The sequence below is a fragment of the Amblyomma mixtum genome, chromosome 8 (genome assembly GCF_055824585.1).
Source record: "Amblyomma mixtum isolate Tamu chromosome 8, ASM5582458v1, whole genome shotgun sequence".
NCBI lineage: Eukaryota > Metazoa > Arthropoda > Arachnida > Ixodida > Ixodidae > Amblyomma > Amblyomma mixtum.
This window is the reverse complement of record NC_143019.1, coordinates 20,829,134-20,851,749: the sequence shown is the minus strand read 5'-3', so window position 1 is coordinate 20,851,749 and position 22,616 is coordinate 20,829,134. Positions and strand designations below refer to the sequence as shown.

General features: G+C 46.1%; 1 protein-coding gene across 2 annotated transcripts; it reads left to right on the top strand.

Annotated features, from left to right (window-relative positions):
- The first annotated feature begins 117 nt into the window (after positions 1-117).
- CycK (cyclin K) lies at positions 118-21,301 on the top strand. Of its 2 annotated transcripts, XM_089556785.1 has the most exons (11): positions 118-253; positions 3,662-3,762; positions 5,213-5,257; positions 6,096-6,244; positions 7,092-7,173; positions 7,773-7,904; positions 8,579-8,684; positions 9,782-9,839; positions 12,270-12,442; positions 15,293-15,405; positions 19,348-21,301. In XM_089556785.1, the coding sequence occupies exons 4-11, from the start codon at positions 6,108-6,110 to the stop codon at positions 19,987-19,989; spliced, it is 1,443 nt and encodes a 480-aa protein (XP_089412911.1). In that variant the 5' UTR covers positions 118-253; positions 3,662-3,762; positions 5,213-5,257; positions 6,096-6,107; the 3' UTR covers positions 19,990-21,301. The 2 variants fall into 2 exon arrangements, with proteins under 2 accessions (XP_089412911.1, XP_089412910.1); XM_089556784.1 differs by lacking the exon at positions 3,662-3,762 and having other exon boundaries at positions 121-253.
- Positions 21,302-22,616: the final 1,315 nt, after the last annotated feature.

The window sequence follows — 22,616 nt, the reverse complement described above, 5'->3', positions numbered from 1 at the left end:
AAAGTTTTTATGAAATACTCAACCAAAACAAAAAATTAGTATTGTCATAGCCTCATCGTAAGGCAGGTTCGATTGTGGTGTCATCATCATCATCAACGCCATAGCGAAAAAAAAAAGAGAGAGAAAATGGCCGCTGTGCGATAGTATGCTGTGAAAAGTTCTGCGTTTCATTTTTGATTTGATTTGTTTGGCGAATGTTTCTGTTAACATTTAGCGCGTAGAAAAGAAAATGAGCACCATGAAGTCCAGCAAAGTGAGTACATTATGCTTCCTTCTGTAATATTTTTCTTTCCAGCGAGGTGCGTAATCACTCGCGCCGCTGATGCGTTCGTCTACGATGGTCTACGACGCGTGTTTTTGCTGTGAGCTTAGTCCTTGTGACATTCGCTTTGATGAGACCAGCGTTGTTCTTCTCTTCTTTAGCGAATCGAGTGCTGGCCTTGATTGCTGCCGGCATCCGCATGAAGCTGTTCCGGTTGTGTGTTGATGAGTTCGGAAGAACTGCGTTTTGGGCACCCGAAACTGAGTACAAAAAATGTATTTTCAAGGCGACAAACGTGTTCACATACGCACTGACAGAAACGTCCGTTATCCGCATTCAGGCTAAGAATTTAGTAAGTGATGTGAGAAAAGCAGCAGTCTTGTTTTCCTCCTGCCTTACAGCACGAGCGATGTAGTACTTCCTATCTCAACGATCCGCAGTTCTTACAACCAGGCTTTTTTGCGTTCGTTATATTTTTTGCGCTGCGTGATGGTTCCATGAGTCAAGTTGTGCGAGGGCCTCGGGCACCCTCAACTTACTTTGAGCGCTGTGTGTGCTGCAAAAAGCATGGAAATAAAAAAAAAATTACACGCTGGAGAAATGTAAAGTACCCGTTGCGATAAAATAAGTCTTGTGTCGAACGAAAAAAAAAAAAAAATAAGGCAACTGCTTGTAACTTTCCTCGGAGGTCCTTTCATTATTTTTAATGTAAAACGAAGTACAACATTCGTTTATGCATCCTGAACATGCAGCGCTGGCAGACGAGGGACAAAGGAGAGACGACACACACAGGGCGCTGAACTAACAGCTTTTATTTCGAAGGAGGGCGATCCGCACGTTTTATACCGCACCCAAAACCCGTGATTGTAAGGCACGTGCGCAAGTCAAGGCAACTAACAATAAAACCAAAGAAAACGGTAAGCTCGCAGGCGCGTATTGACCCACACAGTACAGAAAAAAAAAAAAAAGCGTTGCCAGCGCTGCATGTTCAGGATGTCAAACCAACTTGCCCAGCAACACACCCTGCTCATTTATGCAGTCATTAAGAAGCGATACCCTTGCTCGGAACAGTGAACGTGGGGCAAAAATGGTGGAAATCAGAAATAGCACACTTGAAAAGTGATGAAGCGCCCATTAAAATAAGACAGCTGCTGTGTCCTGGGAAGAAGTTAATTGGATTAATGTTCAGCGAGCCTTGCAAAGCAAACAGTGAGATTTGTTGGAGCTGGTTTATTGGTGGCATGAGACAGCTTTTCGAAGGCGCAAGGTACAGATTTCGGGGTAGGTATCTTTGGGAACAAATGAGCCTCGTTGTAAGCCTGTACCATTCCACCTAGGAACCGGGCTAAGCATTAAGAAAATGAGAGGGAACCAATGACATGCAAGTGTATGTGTTCAAATTGAGACCTTTTTTTGTGTGGTGGCAGCAAACAAATTCACAGCGGCACGCATACAAACTCAAGGCTAGAACAAGATGAACGCAGCTCACTTTGTCTTCTTTCACCCACCTTTTGTGGTGGCTCAGTGCTTTTGGCGTTCTGCTGCTGTTCCTAATGAATCCTGGCAGCCATATTTCAATCGAGGAGAATACTAACATATCTGTGTGATGTCGGAGCACAGTAAAGAACCCCAGGTGGTATAAATTAATCTGAAGCCCTCCACTTTGACATCCCTCGTAGCCATGTTCCGGTTCAGGATGTTAAACCTTAGTTTGCAATTTTATTTTTAGAGCGCAGCTCTTAGGTGCCCATTCCGGCATTCCGCGTCATAGTTGGTGTCGGCGTACTTAGCGTAACACGCCACTGGCCAGCAGTGGTAGGTGGCATGTGAAGAGCTGTGCTCAAATTTTGTAATATCATCAACTGTAATTGTCTGCCAATTTTTTTTCATCCCGACATTCATACGTCGTCCCGGCCAATACGTGTTAGGTAGTGAGCACTTTACCTGCACAGATGATTGTACTCTCTACTTGATCTCTTCACACATGCAGCCCCACGATCATTGAGTGTTTGCCAGAAAGAAGCCGCAGAATTCCTTTGAGAACTGTGCAGTCCAGTTTCTTGGTCAAGACGAAGTGCACCTTAGCATGTCAGAACAGGGGGACATGCTGCTGTTAGGTGCCAGCTCCGAGAGCTCGTTACGGTCTCGCATACTGGTTCACCCTCTCTGCTTTTATTTCCCTCCCTCATTTCTCTCTCGTCTGTCCCAAACTCTGTCCCTTTTCTTCCCGTCGGCCATCGTTCTGATGTCCGACAGGTATGCGGCAAATTCAGCAGTGGGCAGTCCCGTTTTCTTCCTTTTATAAGATATTTATATATATATAATAAGTTGGGGAAGTCACATTGATTCTTGAAAAGGCCAGTCCCTCGTCGAAACGTTGAATAAATCTGTTAAGTTTTTCAGTGTGACTTCCCCAACTTATTATATTTTTAATCAGTTGCCTTGAAGATTTTGATATCCCTTACACACACACACACACACACACACGCACGCACGTACACGCGCACACACACACACACACACACCTATTAACACGCAGCTGCTTTGAAAGCAGCATCTGCGCTTTGGTAGAATTTTCAGCTGTCCTAGTTCTTGTCACTGTGTTCAGAAGAATTTATTTTTCATTCCTTTTTGAAGATAAAAACAAATAGTTATTGTTTCAGGTGAATTTAATATGCTGTAGGAGTAATTATGTGACATCACATGCGCCATTTGATTGTACGGCATGCACCTTCAATGTTGCCACCCGGAGCAGGCGGTGATAAGGCTATTAGACTCCTGCGGTGGCTTTCATCATGATCCATGTACAACGATATGATGGCCACGGTGTTGTCTGTGAATACTGTCCATGCTCAAGTAGTGGGAATGAAAATGCTAGGCATTTTATGGGGAAGTGAGTTGTCACAAACTCTGTATATTGATTTTTGATTGACTATGGATTTGAATAAATGTCATTAAACAGGTCCCAGTCGCTCTGCACAAATGGTGTTAAAGCTAAAAGCTTTGCAAATATATACATATAAATCGCATTTTCCTTTTTGCCGTGTACACTTGTATTCTAGCAGATACTTGGCTGACCACAAAAACAAGGAACACTGACTGCAAAAGCACCCTGTTGTTCAAACCAGTTAGCACACCTAGGTTCAACAACCTGTTCAAACCAAAAACGCCATTAGCGATTTCATTTTATGCTCTAAAATCAGATATTGGTGTTTGGGGACATTGTTAAACTGGTTCTGAGTTCCTTTGATCACCTGATCCGTACCATACCCACCAAGGGCTTAACAGGGTCGAAAGAAACTAGCAAACGAATGCATTTACCTGAAGTCCAGTCTCAAGTGATTAGCTTCACAAAATGGTCTGAACTAACCAGCACCAATTTGGTCTTCACTCTTCCAGAACGCATGATCTCTGATGGGTGGAGCTAGAACGTGCTCTTAACAGCAAACAAAAGTACCACTCCACCACCCCTTTGCATATCCGTAATTTCCTTTTCGAAGGTACGTGGAAACGCAGTTCTCTTGTCACCTCCCTCATGTCTTTCTCTGCCACCTTTCGACATCGGGCGTAGGAATCTGGCTCGAAAATTAAACATCTGACACACTAGTATTGGCTGCGACTGAATATGTGTGACGCGACGTGAGCTGACCTTGTCTGGATCCTCTTAGTTGAGCAGACGATAGGCCAGCGATGATCTCGGCGTTTGCATAACTACGAAAGATGAAGTTGGGTTGGAGAGGCTCATAATGCGCATCGGCTTGCGTGTTTTTGGCCACCACTGACCACTTCCTACGCCCACAGAGAGTGACTTCGCTGAGTCATCGCAACCCATCCTGTGTGATCGTCTGCTCGACATGTTGTCCGTCGTCTGCCGTCATTCCCCCAACCTCATCATCGTCGTCTGCTAGCATCAGTGTGACACTGCTAGCCGTGCTTTTCTTTGCGGCATTTTTGTGTTCATCATGCTTACTGTGTTTTTGTTTCTCAAACGAGTTTGTTGATACTGATCTCCCAAAACACCCACTGAATTTTAGCAATGACTGACGTCTGCAGGTATTTTTTTGTACTGTAGCAGATAGAAAACAACCAATTGGCTTATATTCGTACAGTGCAAAAGATGCAACAGATGGAACAAACATGACACTGGCTGTCGTCTGCTCACTTCTGTTGCATTTATTTTGCTGTGCAATCTTATGTCACTAGGGGCCCATTCAGTGTGTTTACTGTATCCTGCCAGATTTCGTTTATTGCATATGTCATTCAGTATATACATTATACTATAGTAGGATAGAATTAAAAAAAAAAAAACAGCAGTTGCAATTCTTTTGAAACAGTTGCTAACAGTTGCTAACACTGGGCCGTGGTCTGCGGCGTCCTGTATTACTCCGCTGGCCAACCGCAACTGTAAACTGAATCAGCTTTTTAATGTTTGACTATATCAAGCAATCCATGGATCAAAATTCTAGAGCTCATAATTTTTTTCTTGTGATAAGCTTCTTGTTTACATAGCAAGAAACGTTTAAGCAGCGGACTACTTTTTCGTCGTGGAAGAATTCTGTGCGCGGAGGCTTAACATGGGCGGAGTTTCACTGCAGTCTTAAGTTGTATCCAACTATACAAGCTTAGGTGCCAGCTATTTATTTATATATAAATTAACAAGCTTGTTAGTCGTAATAAAATGAATAATAATTTTTTTTATTTATTGATAATTATTGTACTAGAATATTTATATACTGTTGTGCTAAGATAGTCTGCTGAAAGGAAAATTATTGCCGATCTGTGGTCCTGCATTTTGTATCATAGCTGTCACAGTGAGATAGATGCGCTCAGCATTAAATATTTTGTTGCTTTGCTCTTGGTCTCTGCACCTTTTGTTTTTGCAGCCATTGGCAGTTTGTAGGCACTTCTTTAGCTAGATTTTCATGCTTATAGCGCATTGCTTACTCGCAGGGAAAAAGGAAGGCCCCTTCACCGTATGTGACTGACGCCGAAAAGGTGAGTAGCTGTTCCAACTTTTTCGGGATATATTTGCATTTAGCACACATCACCTCCCAAAAGTTCGCTCAACCAATTTGAAACGTCATGTTTTCCAACCACTAGTCTATGTGATATGAATGTATCATTTGCAAGTTTTTGCACACCTGCAATCTGCCTCAAATTGTGCATTGTATCCTGAGGAGTTGAAGTCGTCCAGCTGTGGAAGGAAATTTGCTTCGAAATGATGCTCTATCATTATCATCATCAGCCGAACTACGCCCACTGCAGAACAAAGGCCTCCCCCATGTCTCCCCAATTAACCCTGTCCTTTGCCAGCTGCGGCCACTGTATCCCCGCAAACTTCTTAATCTTGTCCGCCCATCTATCTTTTTGCTGCCGCCCCCTGTTACGCCTTCCTTCTCTTGGAATCCAGCCCGTTACCCTTAACGACCATCGGTAAATCATTTAACGCCCGCGTCGGTATACGCATGAGCGTGAAGCAGGTGATATGGCAGATTTGCTGCATTTTGGGCTGAAGTTGTGGCATGAAGGTTTGAATTCAATTTCTGTGAACAAATGTGTTGTCATGATGAACCTTAGTACTCTGTGATGGCTGAAGCGAGTGCGTGTACATGCCGAGCCACAGGACAGTGTTCCCACAGCATAAAAAAGTTGCAGCATGCAACTGCGTTTTACTGTGGACTGTGTTCAGTAGCCTCCAGAGCAGCAGTCTGAGAAGCTCTTGTTTTTCTGATAACGACAAGTGGCAGTGGACCTGGACATTATTAGCAGTTGTTTGAGCATGTGTTGCATAAACATCATCATGCTCAACGCATCGTGTTCGCATCACTCGCAGGCCCAGCAGAAAATGCCGAACTGGTATTACAACAAGAAGGCTCTGCGCAAGACGCCCTCCTACCTCGATAGCATCTCGGTGGAGAAGGAGCAGCGGTACAGGCGGGAGGGTGCCCGGTTCATCATCAACGTGGGCACCAAGATGGGACTGTATCCTTTCTGCTTGTCGCTACTTGTGGGGCAAAGTTCCGGGTTGGGAAACCGGCTCATGGAAACCCTTCATCTCCTCTAGACTAAGGGGATGCTAGAAAGAAGGGGAGTGAATCTGGTCTTGTTTTGGGGTCAGGCACCGGAAAGGGTTGCTATTCTTTGCAACCAATAACTAGCGCTGACAGGGAGGTTGAAGTCGAGGACTTATAAAGTTGACCTTAAAGGAGGACTTAACGGAGGGTCCTCAAAGGAGAACTTAAAGAGTTCATTACAGCAGTGGAGGAAAGGCAATTTCCACCCAGTCGTCATCAGGTGAAGCACGTTATGATGCCTCTGTTGGCCGAACGTCATGAGTCAGTCCCCTCTCAGCTAATTTAATGTTGCAGAGTGGATGGGGTCTAGGGTGGGGTCTTCCTCCAAAAACTACAGCACTCTGTAATGCTGTAGCAGACATGTTAGTCCTAGCTTCCATCTTTTCGAAAAGTTAAAATAGCAGCTAGTGACTGCTTGGGACGCAAGTACTGGGCACTATAACTTGCTAATGTTTCTAAGCTGTGCCCTGAAGGTGAAATGGTTGTCATGGTTGTAAGTATGATTTCTCGTTTAGCTCTGGTTGCTCTGGGTCAGGACTTTGCCTTTCGTATGTACTGTTAGAAGCTAGTTTTGTGGAATCTTGTAATACGATTCCTTTGGGTCAGGTTGAATCAGGCTCATGAGCAGCCGTTGTAGCAAAAAGAAGCTGGGCTGTACTCCTTTTTAAGTTTGCGGTTGGTTATCTCGGGCTGCTCACGTGTGGTGGTATGACCGTGCATTAGTTCATCACACCTTGACTGCTGATCTCTCCCAGACGCTACGACACCATGGCCACTGGCGTGGTGTACTTCCACCGCTTCTACATGTTCCACTCCTTCAAGACATTCCCCAGATTTGTGAGTGCCTTCTTGCCCTTTTCATCAGAGGCTGCTTTTTATGTCACCAAAAAAATAAGAGTCCATGCTGTTTGTGCGGGATTAGCAGCATGGTCATCTTTCTACACTAGAATCAGCCTGGCTAGAATGGGTGCTTTTTAAAACTCTGAACCCAGCTTCCCTGTATAGCTAGAACTCCTTCAGAGTAACAGCGCGGCCTTGTCCTTGAGGCACAAATTTTTCCAACGTCATATAAATGCATGCCCACTTTCCGCTGACGGATCTGCACAGTACGTTTTCAGCACTCCATTTTCTTTCGACTCACTGCTGACATCAAACTGCAGCACATTTTTAGCTTGCAGCAAATCATGTAGGGACCATCTCTGCATTCTTGAAGCCAGATACCCCCGGTACTGCGTGTAGTTTTTGACTGCAAGGCAAGCTTGCTAGCGTTGTGCAGGGATTTTTGCCCCGCAGGGAATGTGGCCCGGGTTGTTTCAAGTAAGGCTCATACCCTTTTATTGCTTACTGCTAAAAAATGGAAGGTTTGTGGATGGAACAGGGTTGGCATTGGAGTAGTTTAAGCCATAACTTGTGCCCTCACACTCGCACGAGCGCAGATCACGGCCTGCTGCTGCCTCTTCCTGGCGGGCAAAGTGGAGGAGACGCCCAAGAAGTGCAAGGACATCATCAAGACGGCCCGGTCTTTCCTCACCGACAAGCAGTACCTGTCCTTTGGAGAAGACCCTAAGGTCAGTGCCCCGAGGGAAGCACAGTGCGGGAAGAGAACGCTGTTTTTAATTATCACTTAATTATCACTTAATGTGTTTAATTATCACTTAATTACCGCTACTTAATTATCGGATTGTTTGTGCCAGACATTTGTGTTTGTATGCACAACAGATGACCTGCTGTCTTGCTGTGAAGGTTTGTTTCGTATTTCTTGCTCATATTGCAAATCCCCACCATCCTTTGCATAGTGCGGGGCAAACATCATTGAATAAGGGGAGACGTGGGTCTTAAATGGAAAATTTTGATTATTAGAAGTGTGGTAATGAAAGGAGGTGTGTATTCAATCTTCAGAGGCAAAAGCATCTACAAGCATCAGTTTGCCATGCCATGCTACAGGAATGGCAAAAAAAAAGTAGGAAGGAATGAAGCAAGAGATGCAGCCTATCAAACCACTTCCTTTTGAAATTAGGTTTTAGCTATTTTCTCATAACATGGCACTAATATTTCTGAAAACAGCAGGAAGGAATACATATAATGTTTTGTTACTCGGTGTCCTAACAAGCATGTGCGGTGTTCAATTTTTTTTTGTTACATTAAGTGTGTTGGTCGTGGGTTTGCACTCATGTGGCCTTGTTGAAAAAGGGCACTCTGCAAACACTCATGATGGTATGTTCTCTGCCATTTTGTGATGCAGGAAGAAGTCATGACCATGGAGCGAATTTTGCTGCAGACGATAAAGTTTGACCTCCAGGTCAGTCATCCCTACGGGTTTCTTCTCAAGTACGCCAAGTGTCTCAAAGGTGGGTCGCAGTTCATCGCTTTGGTCACCTCTTACTTGCCTTGTGACTGTGTTCACACTGTTCAGCTGTCATTTCCTTGTGTCTTATGTCCCTTCGTGTGGGTATGGCTTTATGTCAGCCCAATAGTTTGTTGTCAATTGTTGGGAAATTTGTTTATGCCCTTGGCTTTTAAATAGTCCTTTAGAGTCTAATTGTCTCCCTTGTTGAAAACTGTCCTGCCTACATCCCTTGATGCACCCAGCATGGTTTGGTGAAATGTTAGCTCTTGAAAGTTGTCATCGTGTGATTAGCGTGATTAAGGAATAAAGTTGGGCCAGTTCTACTAACTGGCTGAAACATGGTAACTAGCACTAAAAATGGCTGGGGTTCAACGTGGCTTGAACTTAGTTATACAATCAAAAGCTGTGTTAAGCATGATCTCCGCTGTCTCAAATCAAATGTGTAGGTCAAAGGTCCAGGTCAGGTACCCAGTGGTGATAGTCATATAATCACGTGGTCATACTACACCATACCTTGGGCCATACCACCACGCAGTTAAGTTCGATATGACCTTGCGAGGCTTTGAAGGTCACTGTCGACGTGGTGCCCATTGCCTCAAATCAAATGCCAGGGTCAAGGTCAAAGGCCAAGGTCAGGCACCCAGTGGTCGTACTACCATAGCTTGGGCCATACCACCACACAGTTAAGTTCGGTTTGACTTTGTGAGGCATAGAAGGCCACTGTCGATGTGCCCACTGTCTCAAATCAAATGTCAGTGTCAATGTCAGGTACCCAATGGTCATAGTCATATGATCACTGGTCCTATTACCATAGCATGGGCCATACCCATACCAACACACAGTTAAGTTCGGTTTGACCTTGTGAGGCACTGAAGGTCGCTGTCTCATCCACATCGAAATTGGAAGGTGTACCCCGAGGAGTAGCGCTCTCGCTCTGAAAACACAAGGGACAATGAAAGGGCAAGCGGGTGTCCGTCGGTATCTTTGCGCTGTCTGTTGTGTTTTTTGGCGCGAGTTACCGTGCTTCAGCATGTGATTAGCATGTCAAGCAAGGTGTTTCTTGTGAGATTTAATGCTTGACACTGCCACTTACTGCAGGTGACAAGCAAAAGCTTCAGAAGATGGTTCAGATGGCCTGGACATTCATCAATGACAGGTGAGAGCATGTGACTGTCTTTGTGTCTTGCGAGCATTCTTCATGGACCCTGGGATTTTGCAAGCTTGGAAAACAGTCTTGCAATTTGACTGGAAGTTGAGGTTGTTGACTGAGTGGGGAGGAGTTGACGTGGAAGAGTTTGGAGCGTGGTGGAGGCAAGCTGGTTTAGCAAGTATTAGCTAACTTGTTAAGTGCTTGGAGAAAATGCTTGCTAGTGAATGTTAATTCTCTCAGATCATGAATGGCAGGTTACCAATATCCCTCTAGAGAAAAGTATACAACAGCTGTATCTCTTCTGTACTCACCTATGGGCCAGAAATGTGGAGGCTAACGAAAAGGGTTCAGCTTATGTTAAGGACAACGCTGAAAGCTATGGAAAGAAAAATGATAGGTGTAACGTTAAGATACCGGAAGGAAACGGGCAGAGTGGGTGAGGGAACAAACGCGGGTTAATGACGTGCTAGTCAAAATCAAGAGGAAGAAATGGGCTTGGGCAGGGCATGTAATGCGGAGGCAAGATAACCGCTGGTCCTTAAGGGTAACGGAGTGGATTCCAAGAGGAGACAAGCGTAGCATGGGGCGGCAGAAAGGTGGGCGGATAAGGTCAAGAAGTTTGCGGGGATACAGTGGCCACAACTGGCAAAGGACAGTGTTAATTGGAGAGACATGGGAGAGGCCTTTGCCCTGCAGTGGGTGCAGTCAGGCTGATGATGATGATGAATGTTAGTTGTGCATTGGGATTTGACATTCTTGAGCTGCCTCTGTGCGTACGCTGGTTAGAAACACTTTGAATGAAACTGCCCATGTTTGAGGGACTCTACTGTATCAGGGGCTGTTTTCTTCCAGGAAGGGTTTTTGTGTCAAGTAAGTTTCAAAGAGGAAGTCACTAGCTCTCACCTAAATGATGTCATTTGGCTGCTTAGGAAGGCCAGCTACGTGATTTGAGAGATGGTTTAAAGGGACAGTGAGGAGAGCTCTATTGATATTTTTTTTAAAGCAAAATCCGATATTTCGGCCTTTCGTGGCTTTGTTGCCACTTGGCCGGCAGCGAAAGATGCATGTATTTCTAAGAAATTTGGATTCGAAGTTGAAAAAGTTTTTCCCGCCGCTCTGATTCAAACTTGGGATTCTCCTATGACGACACAGGACTAAGTGACGTGAAACATGACGTGCACATGACGTAACGCAGACTCCATGATTTCTGGCGGCCAGCAGTGGCCAGCAGTGGCAGCCAGCAGCTCAAGCAATGGTTAGGTTGCCTTGTACTGGTTACTGAGAGCACGTTCCGAATGACAGACGTCACAGAGTTCATGTGTCTCACAGGCGTGGTCCGCGACTGCCTTGTGTGCACACGCAGAAATGACAAGAGACGGCTTGAGGACATGTACGAGTGCTGTATACGTCACACCCGGCAGTACTCCTGCGCTTCGGTGACGTGCTCAGTTCGTCCAAGCGCAGTCCAGTTGTTGTCGCATCAGAGCCTTTATTTGTCAGTTGATTTATCACGTGCATTTTTGTTTTCTTCCGTAAGGTTTGCGATGCGCCGTATAGTTCATAATTTAGCTTCTTTATCTCTGGTGCATTTCGATAGTTAGTCTTTTACTGACTTTCTGTTTTTTACTCTGCCTTTACGCAACCTCACTTCTGTGCAACAAATCTTTATTTTTGCTTGATACTAATAAAGCAGCGGATTTTAAGAACGTCTTCGGCCTAGCAGCAGCCGAAAAGAAAGCTACTGCCGGCCGCACGTTGAAGGCATCTATCGCCGATTGCGGCCGTCGCTACCGTCGCTTCGTTTACGTTCGCACCGGTGTTTTTCCAGCGTTATGATGGATCCCGTTCTCGAAGTCGTCAACGAAGTTCTCTCAAATAGACACCTTTAGCATACCTTGTACCTTGTTACCGTTGGCGGAATACCGGGAGCCCGCCTACTGCCGGTGAGCCGGCGCTGATTTGTCCCAATGCTGCAGGCGCGCGCGTAGCTATCGGGTATGTGGCGCCATCTGGCGACGCCGAGGAGATTTGCGCAAGCATTGGCTGCGCCTCAGTGATTTGTGGATTCTCGTGTCCTAATGTTGCTAGAACCATTGGTTCTAGCCACACTGTTTTGTCCTATGACCTCATCATGCTTGTACTTGCGAGTTTGGCCTGTGGCGGCGATACCTGTATTTTGGTTGTTGCTCTTTTCTACGTTACAAGAGCTTTGTTGTCAGTATGAGTGGAGTTTTTGTAATCAGGAGCTGGTATTCTGTCGATACAAGCCAACTTCAATTTCTCCTCAGTGTCCCTTTAAATTTTTTGGCCAAGGTATGATGCTTCACACTTTGTCGACTCTAATGCACTCACTACTGCGTGGTTGTCTTTTAGAGCTGTGTACTTTTGCTGTTGTCATCGGTTGATGGCACGTGTTGATGATCCTTGCGTGTGCAGCCTGTGCACGACCCTGTGCCTCCAGTGGGAGCCCGAGGTGGTGGCCATAGCGCTCATCTACCTGGCGGGCAAGCTGTCCAAGTTTGAGGTGACCGACTGGGTAGGGCGCACGTCGCGTCACCAGCGCTGGTGGGAGGTCTACGTCGAGGACATCACCATCGAGCTGCTCGAAGGTGGGACATTTATATGGGCTCACTGTAGAAACTAAAACTGATTTAGTCCTTCGTTGATGACAGTAGACTGTTATCGTTTATGTAACTTCGTTTATTACAAGAAACAATCAGACTGTTCGTTAGGAGGGGAGCAAGAGCTCGAGAAATTACATGCTCATCGTTGGGGATCCCCGATCGTTCTGCCCTTTTCCAATGCCCCTCTCGACGAAACAGCTCTCCGCCTGTCTCAACCTTTGGCCCCTCCCCCCTCGGGTTCCCGGAGTCCCGTCGCCCGAGGGGAGCCGCCGCCGGCCATAAACAAGCAAGAGGTGTCTGGTTTTCGTCTCGGGAGGCGGGCTTAAGCGAATGACATACAAAGGACACACAGGGTAAACATGAGACGAAAACGTAGTTTCAACACTCACCTCTTCTCAGGGACTTTGGGCAAAAGAACTCAGCTTCAAAAGCCAACTGCAACGAAATTTTACATTTGCTAGGATGCCTCTTAATATGCTGGATATGTCATAAAACTTATCATTACAGACTTCCAGGCTTCCGTAGAGTTCCAACTATAGCACTCTTGTTACATGCGTGTAAAAGGTTCTATAGCGGACGACACGTGCACCTGATGGTGTGTTGCATAGTTAGGAAACTGACCGGATGTGTAGTAAATATGGGAAATCGAGAGCCCTTTCATGCCTTCTGTAATTCGTTACCAAATATGAAAGGCTGGAGGCCAAATGAAGCTTAGCAGCCCTAGGCTTGGCACTGTGGTAAAGTTCTTTGATATTTCAGGTGCGGTGCTAAGAAGCTGTGTAGCCGTTGGGGGCATGAACGCATATGTCGCAAGTGTTTCCAAAGTACAACAGATAGCAAGCATTTTGCAACATGTGGTGATTTGTTTTTCTTCGTGTGGCATTCTGGTTTGGTAGGGATGAATCAAAAGTCTGAGTCGTCTGTGGTGGTTCTGGCTGAAAAATAGAGTTCAGCAAAAGCTATGCTAGAAGCACTGTGTCTTATTGGTGTTAGAGGGATGAAAGCAGATACGATGTGACAACAAGTGGTTCCGTGTTCGCGGACTTTCGTTATTAGGTCTGTAAATTCATGTGATCGGCGTTGGTATTGCTCACAGTACACTCTTGTAATGCGTGCCCGTTTGCTGCAGTTTATACAGCAAGCAGCTAGCCACCGCAACACAACTACGAGGCTGAGTGTTCTGTTTGCCGTAAAAGCCTGCATATAATATGTTTTTTTTTTTTTTTCCTGTCTTACCATGTTAAATTTCTGCCCGCATTATATGTGGATCCAAACAATTTTCAGCCCAAATCTGCAGTTTCAGTCTGTTATTACTCAACGCTATCTATCAGGCTTTAGCGAGAGGAGGCGTTATCTAGTGGTGGCATCTGTGGCTGTTCTGATTGTGACGCAATTTCACCGTTCTGAATTGAACTATTGAAACTATTGAACTATTGGAAGCAGGATGATCGCACCTCACAGGATGTCGGGACCACGAAAGCAGTATTTGACTGCTCTTAAAAAGAAGGTATTCATAGCTACTGAAAGCATCGGCAACACGTCAAGCACAGCTGCGTGGATTAGGTGAGGTAGGGAGAGCCGGCAGTTACTGCTGCCGAATAGCTGAAATGGACCTCTTCAGCCATGCTACACAGTTGGATCATGGACACTTGAGCCAGTATTCCCAAGGAGCTTGTCAGTCGCATTTTAAAAGATGCAGGATATCCAACATGCTCGATGGTACCGAAGAAAAGTTCCTATATATAAGGATGTCTCTGACAAAGGACTCTGAAAGCAGCGCACCCGACAACAACGATCACTAAAGTGTGAAATGCAGTGCAAATTAGTTCTTTCGTGAGCTTTCCTCACTTGCATTATTTGCAGGTAAAAATGAAAATTTTTTCGTTTTGTTTTTGCTATTCCCAAATTACACCTTGTTTTATATGTGGGTCCGTATTATACGTAGGTTTTTACAGCATACGTCATTTCCTGCACTTCCTAATGGCCGCCACCCTCTTCTGAGTTTCGGTTTGAAAAAATGACGATTTTCGCAAGTTATTCCTCACGCATACACTTCTTTCATGACTGCCGTCTTTTGCTTTTATGGCACTCTCTTGGCGTATTACTAGTGTGGGACATAAAATTTCGTAGCAGTTGGCCTTCAAATGTTTCTATACAAGAGCAAGTAAATAGCAAAGCCGCAGGCACATTTTACTTTTGTGCAGGCATAAGACAGAGCACTGTGTAGAATTGCTGCACCGGACGACCGTAGTGCACCTAATAATTACGTGGGTCTCTGCTAGCTGCGTCTTTTTGTCAACCTGCAGTTAGTAGACTTCGACAGGTGCTGTGCTGTCATGTTGAGGCTTTGCTTACGGCATGATAATGCGTCCATTGCAACATCGTTCTGTGTCCATCAAGATGCATGGGCACCTCTGTGCTGAGTTGGTGCGTTTAATTCAAGAAGTTAGGTGGCATATGGGAGATGATTTTGCTTATCATGTGATCTCACTCAAAAGACTCGACATTGTCAGGCCACAGAGTGCCAGCTTCAGTGTGAGTTGGAGCAGGGCAGCAACTTGCATGCTGGGGTCACAAGCAGTTTTCCCTTGTATACAATGGACTGTCATTAAAAATTGAGCTGGCAATTTATTAAAATGCTCCCATCAGAACCTGATATATTAAAACTGTTGCGTTAATTTGAACTCTGCATAATTTCAACAAATTTCCGCTCCCTTTCGAGATCGAATTAATCAGGGTCGACTGCACTGTTAGGGCCCTTCGGACCCAAAAGAACTTTTACCTCACCGTCAGCCACAGTCTCACTATGTTCTGTGTTGTGCCCTTTGCCTTCAGACATCTGCCACCAGGTGCTGGATCTCTACTCGACGCCCATCCCCAACACTCCGCAGGACTCTCCGCCAGACTCACCAGTGCTGCCTGTCAAGTCAGGCAGGCACTCGCTTCCCGTGAGTGGACTTCCGCTTGTCTCATTCTAGCTGATGTTAAAAAAGAAGGAAATGGGTTTGGGAGGGAGCTTTATATAGCAAGAGAACTGGCAACTGATGATCCGTTAGGGTGACCAGGTAGATTTAGAGTGAACGAAAACATACGTGACCTTTGGCATTTATGATTTAGTGCTGCTTTATCACTCCCCCATCGAAGCAAAGCTCCTTTGTTCCAAAGGGCAATTCTTCAGCGTACTTTGGTGTATATGTGGATGGCCACCTTTATTTCATTTGCAGTTGTGCGTAGTGTGCTGGGTTTCTGTGCAGCAAAAAGCAGCATTTTGAATGAGCAACATAAAACCGGACTCCCACCACTGTGTTCAAGGAGCATTACTTGTATATGTAGGGCTTCGTCCGCTTGACTGCATTTGCACCGCCGCCGCGGTGGCTCAGTGATTATGGTGCTCGGCTGCTGAACCGAAAGACACGGATTCGATCCCGGCCGCGGCGGATGAATTTCTTTGGAGGAGAAATTCTAGAGGCCCATGTACTGTGCTATGTCAGTGAACGTTAAAGAACCCCAGGTGGTCGAAATTTCCGGAGCCCTCCACTACGGCGTCTCTCATAGCCTTAGTAGCTTTGGGACGTTAAACCCCATAAACAAACAAACAAACAAGCATTTGCACCACAGGCAGTACATCTTGAAACCTAGCAACTGCTGTTAAATGTCACCTTCTTCGCTTTCCAACAAACTGCGGCAGATTCCAGTTAAAGACACGTGGTTAAGAGTAATTGTCGGGTAAGATTAGCAATACGAGAGCAGTTGGTTGGCTTCCCATAGGCTCAGCGTAAAACAAAAAAAAGATTCACTTAGGACGAACTTTCGCATTGTCCGTAACCAACGAGGCTCCGTGCAGCAGTCCTCACGGAATGTCCGCGAGGCACTGCCGAGGCAAGTTAGAGAAAGGAAAATAATTGAATGTTTCCTCCCCAGAAAATGCGCCGAGCAAGAGAGCTTCCCCGCACCTTTGCTCGAAGGTGCGGGGAAACATTCTTGGTGTGCGGATGGGGAAGGCAGGGCTCCTTTGCGCCGGCCTGCATGTGGCGCAGCAATCTGGCATATCCAGACCTCGGCATCGTGCCCGCGCATCAGGGGCCGTGCGTTGCTGTCGGCGGGCAAAAAGGCGTGTAGGCGAAGAGTAGCTGGATGTTGAACTGACGTGTCGTTACAGCACGGGTTTTCTCAGCACAGAGATCTGACATGGCCTCATGTCAGTGCCGAGTCCACATCACCTGTGGCATATGGAAAAAACGTGAAGTGCACCGGCTCATATACTTGACAGCAGCCACGCTGCAGGAGTGGTATGAGAGAGAGGAAGATAGTTATTCACTTAGAGTACCTGTACCGCATGACTACCAGGTGGACACCTTCAATGTGGTTCAAGCTTTTGGAAAAAGCAAGAAAATGGGAGAAAAGCACAAATAGTGGTCACTGCGGAAGGGAAAAAAAGACAGTGAAAAAAAACATAACTTACCCTGTGGCATTTTCAAGTAGGATGACTTGAGCATTTTCTTACCCTCACTCATCAGCTCATGCCGTATGTAATGATCTCCTTGTCATTAAGATTCACTGCAAGCTAATTTTAATAATTCTTCTTATGTGGTAGATATTTTTACTTACCTAGTAGGCTCATGTGTCCGTTTTGGGGGCACTTCTGATAAAAGGAACTTCCCAGATGTCAGAATGGGGTTTAACGTCCCAAAGCGACTTGGGCTATGAGGGACGCCGTAGTGAAGGGCTCCGGAAATTTTGACCGCCTGGGGTTCTTTAATGTGCACTGACATCGCACAGTACACGGGCCTCTAGAATTTCGCCTCCTTTAAATTCAACTGCCGCAGCCGAGATCGAAACTGCGTCTTTCGGTTCAGCAGCCAAGCGCCATAACCACTGAGCCACCACGGCGGCTGAAACGATCTTCTGGTCAGACGAGCAACTCTTCAGGGTTCATTTAGGTTCTTCTTGAAGGGGCTGTGAAACACTTTCCAAGGAGAGCACATCAACACACTCAGTCACTGCATTGTGTTGTCATTAACACTTGAGCCTAATAATACACTTCTGCACACAGCAGCCAACCCGCAATCACGTACGAAAGTTGAGGAGCCCTTTCCGGCGACTTTTTCATTCTTGCACCCTTCTCGGTCCCTGGCACCTGCGTATACAGGTTGAGAGGTGGTTATTGGCTAGATTCTTTCAGATGTCGGGCGGCTACCGTGGCCGTGGCCAATAAGCCACGTAGCTCCGGCGAGTCAGGAAGCTCCGCCCCCGGGGGGTGGGGCCTGCGGGGAAATTTTGACTACAGATAGCTCAGTTTCTACAAAGCGCATAAAAAAAATTCTTGCTAGACATTATTCATGAATTACCCTTCCTTAACATCCCAGGCATACTGCAACTTCATTAGCACCCCTTTCAGAGCCCCTTTAAAGGGAATCTGCTGTATTCGTCTGCTCTGAGTGAGTGGTCAGCGTTAAGAACAGCAGTGTTTAAGATGACAGGGCTGGAGGGAAAAGTAAAATGCGCACCTCAGAGTGAATGCGTTCTGTTAATTCTTTGAGCGCTGTGTAGTAATAATTTAAGGGCACTCTTTGTGCGGTAGTAAGGTAAATAATCCTTATCTACTTTCACTGCGCGATGTTGACTAGTTTTGCCGCGACTGTACGGCACAATTTTTTTTCTTTTCACGCTTCCTTTCTTGATTACTTTGGTAGCACCTCTTTTTGTGGTGAAGTATTGAGTGTGTGGTTTTTGTTCTGTTTGACTGATATAACTTCTTTATGATTTAACTCAGTAAGGCAACATTTACACTGCCGAATTGCAAAGGTTGTGTGGCCTGTTTCGACTTGGTTCATTATGATGCTTAATTCAAAAGACAGCTTTTGTGTGGGGTACTTTTTAACTGGCGAATTTTTCTCAACACTGCTACAGGTCCTCAACCAATAAGTTGAACTTTCTGGGAAATGGCGCAGTGGCACGTTGTGTTCGTTTGCATCTGTTTTCACTTAATAATGGCTTCCATCATCAGCAGTCCTCTAAGTATACTCTGATATTGCTGGAAGGAAGTGTGTTTACCTTACACTTTTTGTGCCAATAATGAAATGAATATTTGAGAGAAATTGGTGTGGTGAGCATGTTTCATGTCTGATACGTCTATTGGTGGGGTGGCTGGGAACAACGAGTGCACGAAGATATCGCATTTGTCTTTTAGGCCTATGAATGTCTTAGGGTGCGGGTGGCAACTGGAAATCTTGTGCAAGCTTTCACGCTGCATTTTCAAGACTACCATTAGTGCCATGTGAGCTTTTTATTTAGCCGTACAGTTGTGACAATCATTGCTACCTAATGTCAGTGCCATACTCTGCAAACTGTGCTGAGCACGTCTGCTACCCACTAATTGTGAATAGTTGTCACTTGTAAGGATATCGTACCAGTAATCGGCAGGTCGCACAACCTTGATGACTCTGCTCTGTAGGTGTACTGTTAGCTTGTGTACAAACAACATGAATGACTGGAATCAAAGCTTATGTAATGAATGTGTCTAATGGCTTTGGCTGTAGTCTTTTTGTTCAAAAATGACACACTCAGCACATGCTCCTGTGCATTGCTACCGTGCCACTTTTTAAAAATTAATTTCTGGGTGGTACCTAGAGACTCTTAGATCAGCTCGATCAGGATGGATGTTTGGGCGAGTTGGTTGGTCATGATGAAAAAACTGTAGCACTCGAGACAAGGACACAACGAAGACGACAACACATGCGCTAACTTTCAGCCTTAACTTTTAACTTTCAAGATCAGCATTTGTCGTCTCTCTCTCCACTGATGCTTAGTCATGCTAGTCAAATGCTGTTCACAAGTTGTCGCCATTGCTTGATCTGAGGCATAGTTTAACCGCATCGTTACCGGTGCAGTCCTCCCCGCCCAAGTCTCCTGCAGTGGCCCCACTGCCACCCCAGCAGCCTCAGCCGCAACCACCTCCAGAGATGGCGACACCCGTTGTGCCATCTGTGGTTGTGCCACCACCCACCGTTGTTCCGCCCATGGCGGGCATGCCCATCCCCACCATCGACAGCAGTGCCAAGCCGGTGCCCATGGTGGTTGACATCGGGCAGCCACCCCTGCCTCCAAGGCACCACGAGCTACCGCCGCCCAGCGAAAAGCCGCCGCCCCCCGAGGTGTTCAGGGGTGGCTACCCCCCGGCACCACCGCCCGGCTACACGCTTCCACCCCCTCCCCCGCCCCTGCCCCCTACTTCCCACCCGCCACCCAACCACCCTCCACCACCTCCCCCTGGTGGCCAGCCACCGTACTACCATAGGCCGGGACCCGAACCGCCACCTCCACCTGGGTACCCGGGAGCCCCGCCCCCACCGCCTTACCACGCTCCGCCCCCTCCCCCGCCCCCGACATCGCTGCCACCTTACTCGGGCACGGGGCCCGTGATGTCATACCCACCTCCTCCGCCACCTGGCGGGTACCTGGCTCCGCCCCCGCCGAGGCAACAGAACCCGACGGGCGTGCCATCCGTGAGGATCACACGCATCACCAACTGACAGAGTGCTGGTGCCAGGTGTGCTCTAAAAGCCGGCCCCTTCTCAATGTTCCCCGCTACTCGCACACTGTGAGAAAGTGTGGAGAGTTGCTTGGGGTGTATGTCACAGGTTTGAGGATTTGCCCCATTCCATTGGTATCATTTTAAGTTGCCAGTCGGTTGTTTCTTGATTATGTGGATCATTTAATTCAGCCCAGAACTTTATTTTTTCAATTCCAAAGCCCTCTGTGACAGCACAGAAGCAGACTCCACAGAAAGGATCGGTGATAGCTTCACTCGATATAGTTCACTGGAAGCAGTGTACATTAGCATGTATACTGCTTCCAGCTGCTAGTGCTGGGTGATGTCTGTTTTTTGTTTATTTCATGACTTTTGTGCTGTCCAAGCACTGTGCATCAAGGTGATTTGCTTTGTCAAGCTATGATATAGTTTGATTGACTGAAAACATGCGGTGAGCTGGATGTATTCTCCAAGAATTTGGCTTCTAAGAAACACAGTGAATGATGTAGGTGAAACATAAGAAAATTAGTGAATGTAGGCGTGGCTTGACTTTTACGGGTTCTTATGCCGTCATCATGCTTGTTATAAGCAAAGGCCTGTCTGTCTGCTGTGAGAGCCATTCAACTCGTATCTTCACACCTTGTTTGTTAATAAGTTCATCAGTTGCCTTGATTCATTCACATAGAAATGCCTGCTGTGCCTCACGATAGAAGCAAGTTTTTTTTGTAATGGAAACTTCTTTTTTCTTGAACTGTAATGCATGCAGGTGTGTTTATGGCTTGTTTTTTGAAATCGGGAATTTCAGCATTTGTTCACTACTCCTTTGACAACATGACTGAAATCGATCAGTTCATTTAGCGTCTCGGTCTTACTGCTACAAGTGGTACAGAATGCGCGCAACTTCTCATAATTGCGCGCTAATGTGAATGGTTGTCACCCAGTCCACTGAAGATGTGAAGTGGAGGGCTTGACGTTTGTAAATCTTCCATTAGACTTGGTCTTTCGAGTGAATTGTGTCGAGATGTGTCTTTGGCTGGGCCATTCTGTCAGACTCAATCGATGTGTGTATGTGAATGTAGACCTTGTCAGAATCTGCCGTTTCATTCTTACATGCCATGGAGGCAGGACGTGTAAGATTGTGCACTGCACAGCGTCAGTAATCCTTAACATTACTTATGGAGTGGCTTCAGATGCAGAAGCTTTGAGTACTTGTGTTTGTTGCCTCTGATTGAGTTGCTGCTTTGTTATGGTTTGTATTGTACAAAGACTGAGATTGTCCAAACTGCAATAAAAGAAAGAATGCAAGTTGCAAAGTGTGTGATTATGTGAAGCCAATGAGATGGCATGCAGGACATGTGCATGTGTCATGCAGCCATGAATCTGGAGGCCGCACATATAGTTTCTAAATAAGGAAAAATATTGCATGTGACACTTCATTACCGGTCTAGTACAAGCACTTGCATGTTATCTGATAGCTTCTTCTGCCTATATGCTTAACTCATTCTTGCCCAAGTCTCTTGCTAAGGTTGGGTTCTACCCTCTGCCATTGTACCAAGGAAGTATCCACCTAAAATCCGAAGATAATCATGAAATATTGCGGGATGGGTGCTTGTCAGGTTCGGGAGTGAAAATCTAGAATGGGCACATGGTGGAGTGGGCCGTTTCTTGGTCAGACGGCCAGTCATTCAATTCAAGATGGCTGCTACCTAGGTGGGGGGCTCAATAGTGCATAAACACCCACGCTTTTCTTTGGGAACTGTTTCATCGTAAGCTTTGAATTATCGTCTGGATGATCTAATTACCGCGTTCACAGCCCCTTCCTCTGCGATAAGTGCCGCGGGGATACCTGGGCGCTTTATGTGTCCTTGCCATGTTTTTTAACTTCTCCCACCACGTCTTGATACCGTCTTTATCCGGTCCAGACTCCTTCACTATTGGAGATTCTTCCAGTCTAGATTCTTCACCAATTCACCACTTTCATGTGCAACAATGTTTTGACGAGAGTACTGCCAAACTAGGAAAGCAATACGATAAGTGGTGTTGAGATGTGACAATGCAAAGTGTTGCTTCACATGCTACGCAAATGGCCGGCATGAAGCTGTTATGCACAGCAACTGGAGAAGTCCAAGTCAAGAGTGAGCTGTGAGGATTTTTCACACTCTTTCTGAATGGTAATGCAGTGAATAGCATGAAGAGGCTTATTAGTGGACAGTGTGGTGGTGCCATCTGTTGGTAAGTATTGTAACAAGGGCATGGATGATCGTTTCTTTTTTTTTGGAGCAAAAGTTGTTCTAGCTTCGGTTTAGCCATATAGCCCTGCATTCTACCGTGGAATCTACAGCTTCAGCCATAAGACCGTAATTACTTTTTGAATTGATTGAATTTAACAGTTCAATTCAGTGGCTACCACCTACCTGCCATGGCAGATGGGGAAGCAGAAGGGGGAATCCCCTCCACGTTTAGGGGAGAGGGAAAGAGCGAAAAATTGGAGGCAGTAGGTGGCCAGATTAGATTCCCTTCGTTTGCATTAGCACGGCTAGGCTTTCTTTTATGGTTGTCAATGCAGATTCTGTGGTCAAATGCTGAGCAAAATGGCTAAGCCGGTAAGCTTAGCTCTACAAATTTTTT

What these genes read in the sequence shown, in the direction of transcription:
- CycK (XM_089556784.1), top strand. Translation starts at nt 230, where the DNA reads ATGAGCACCATGAAGTCCAGCAAA. An exon ending in TCAAGACATTCCCCAGATTT is followed by an intron (nt 7,174 to 7,772) that starts GTGAGTGCCTTC and finishes GCACGAGCGCAG; the next exon opens with ATCACGGCCTGCTGCTGCCT. An exon ending in CCTTTGGAGAAGACCCTAAG is followed by an intron (nt 7,905 to 8,578) that starts GTCAGTGCCCCG and finishes TTTGTGATGCAG; the next exon opens with GAAGAAGTCATGACCATGGA.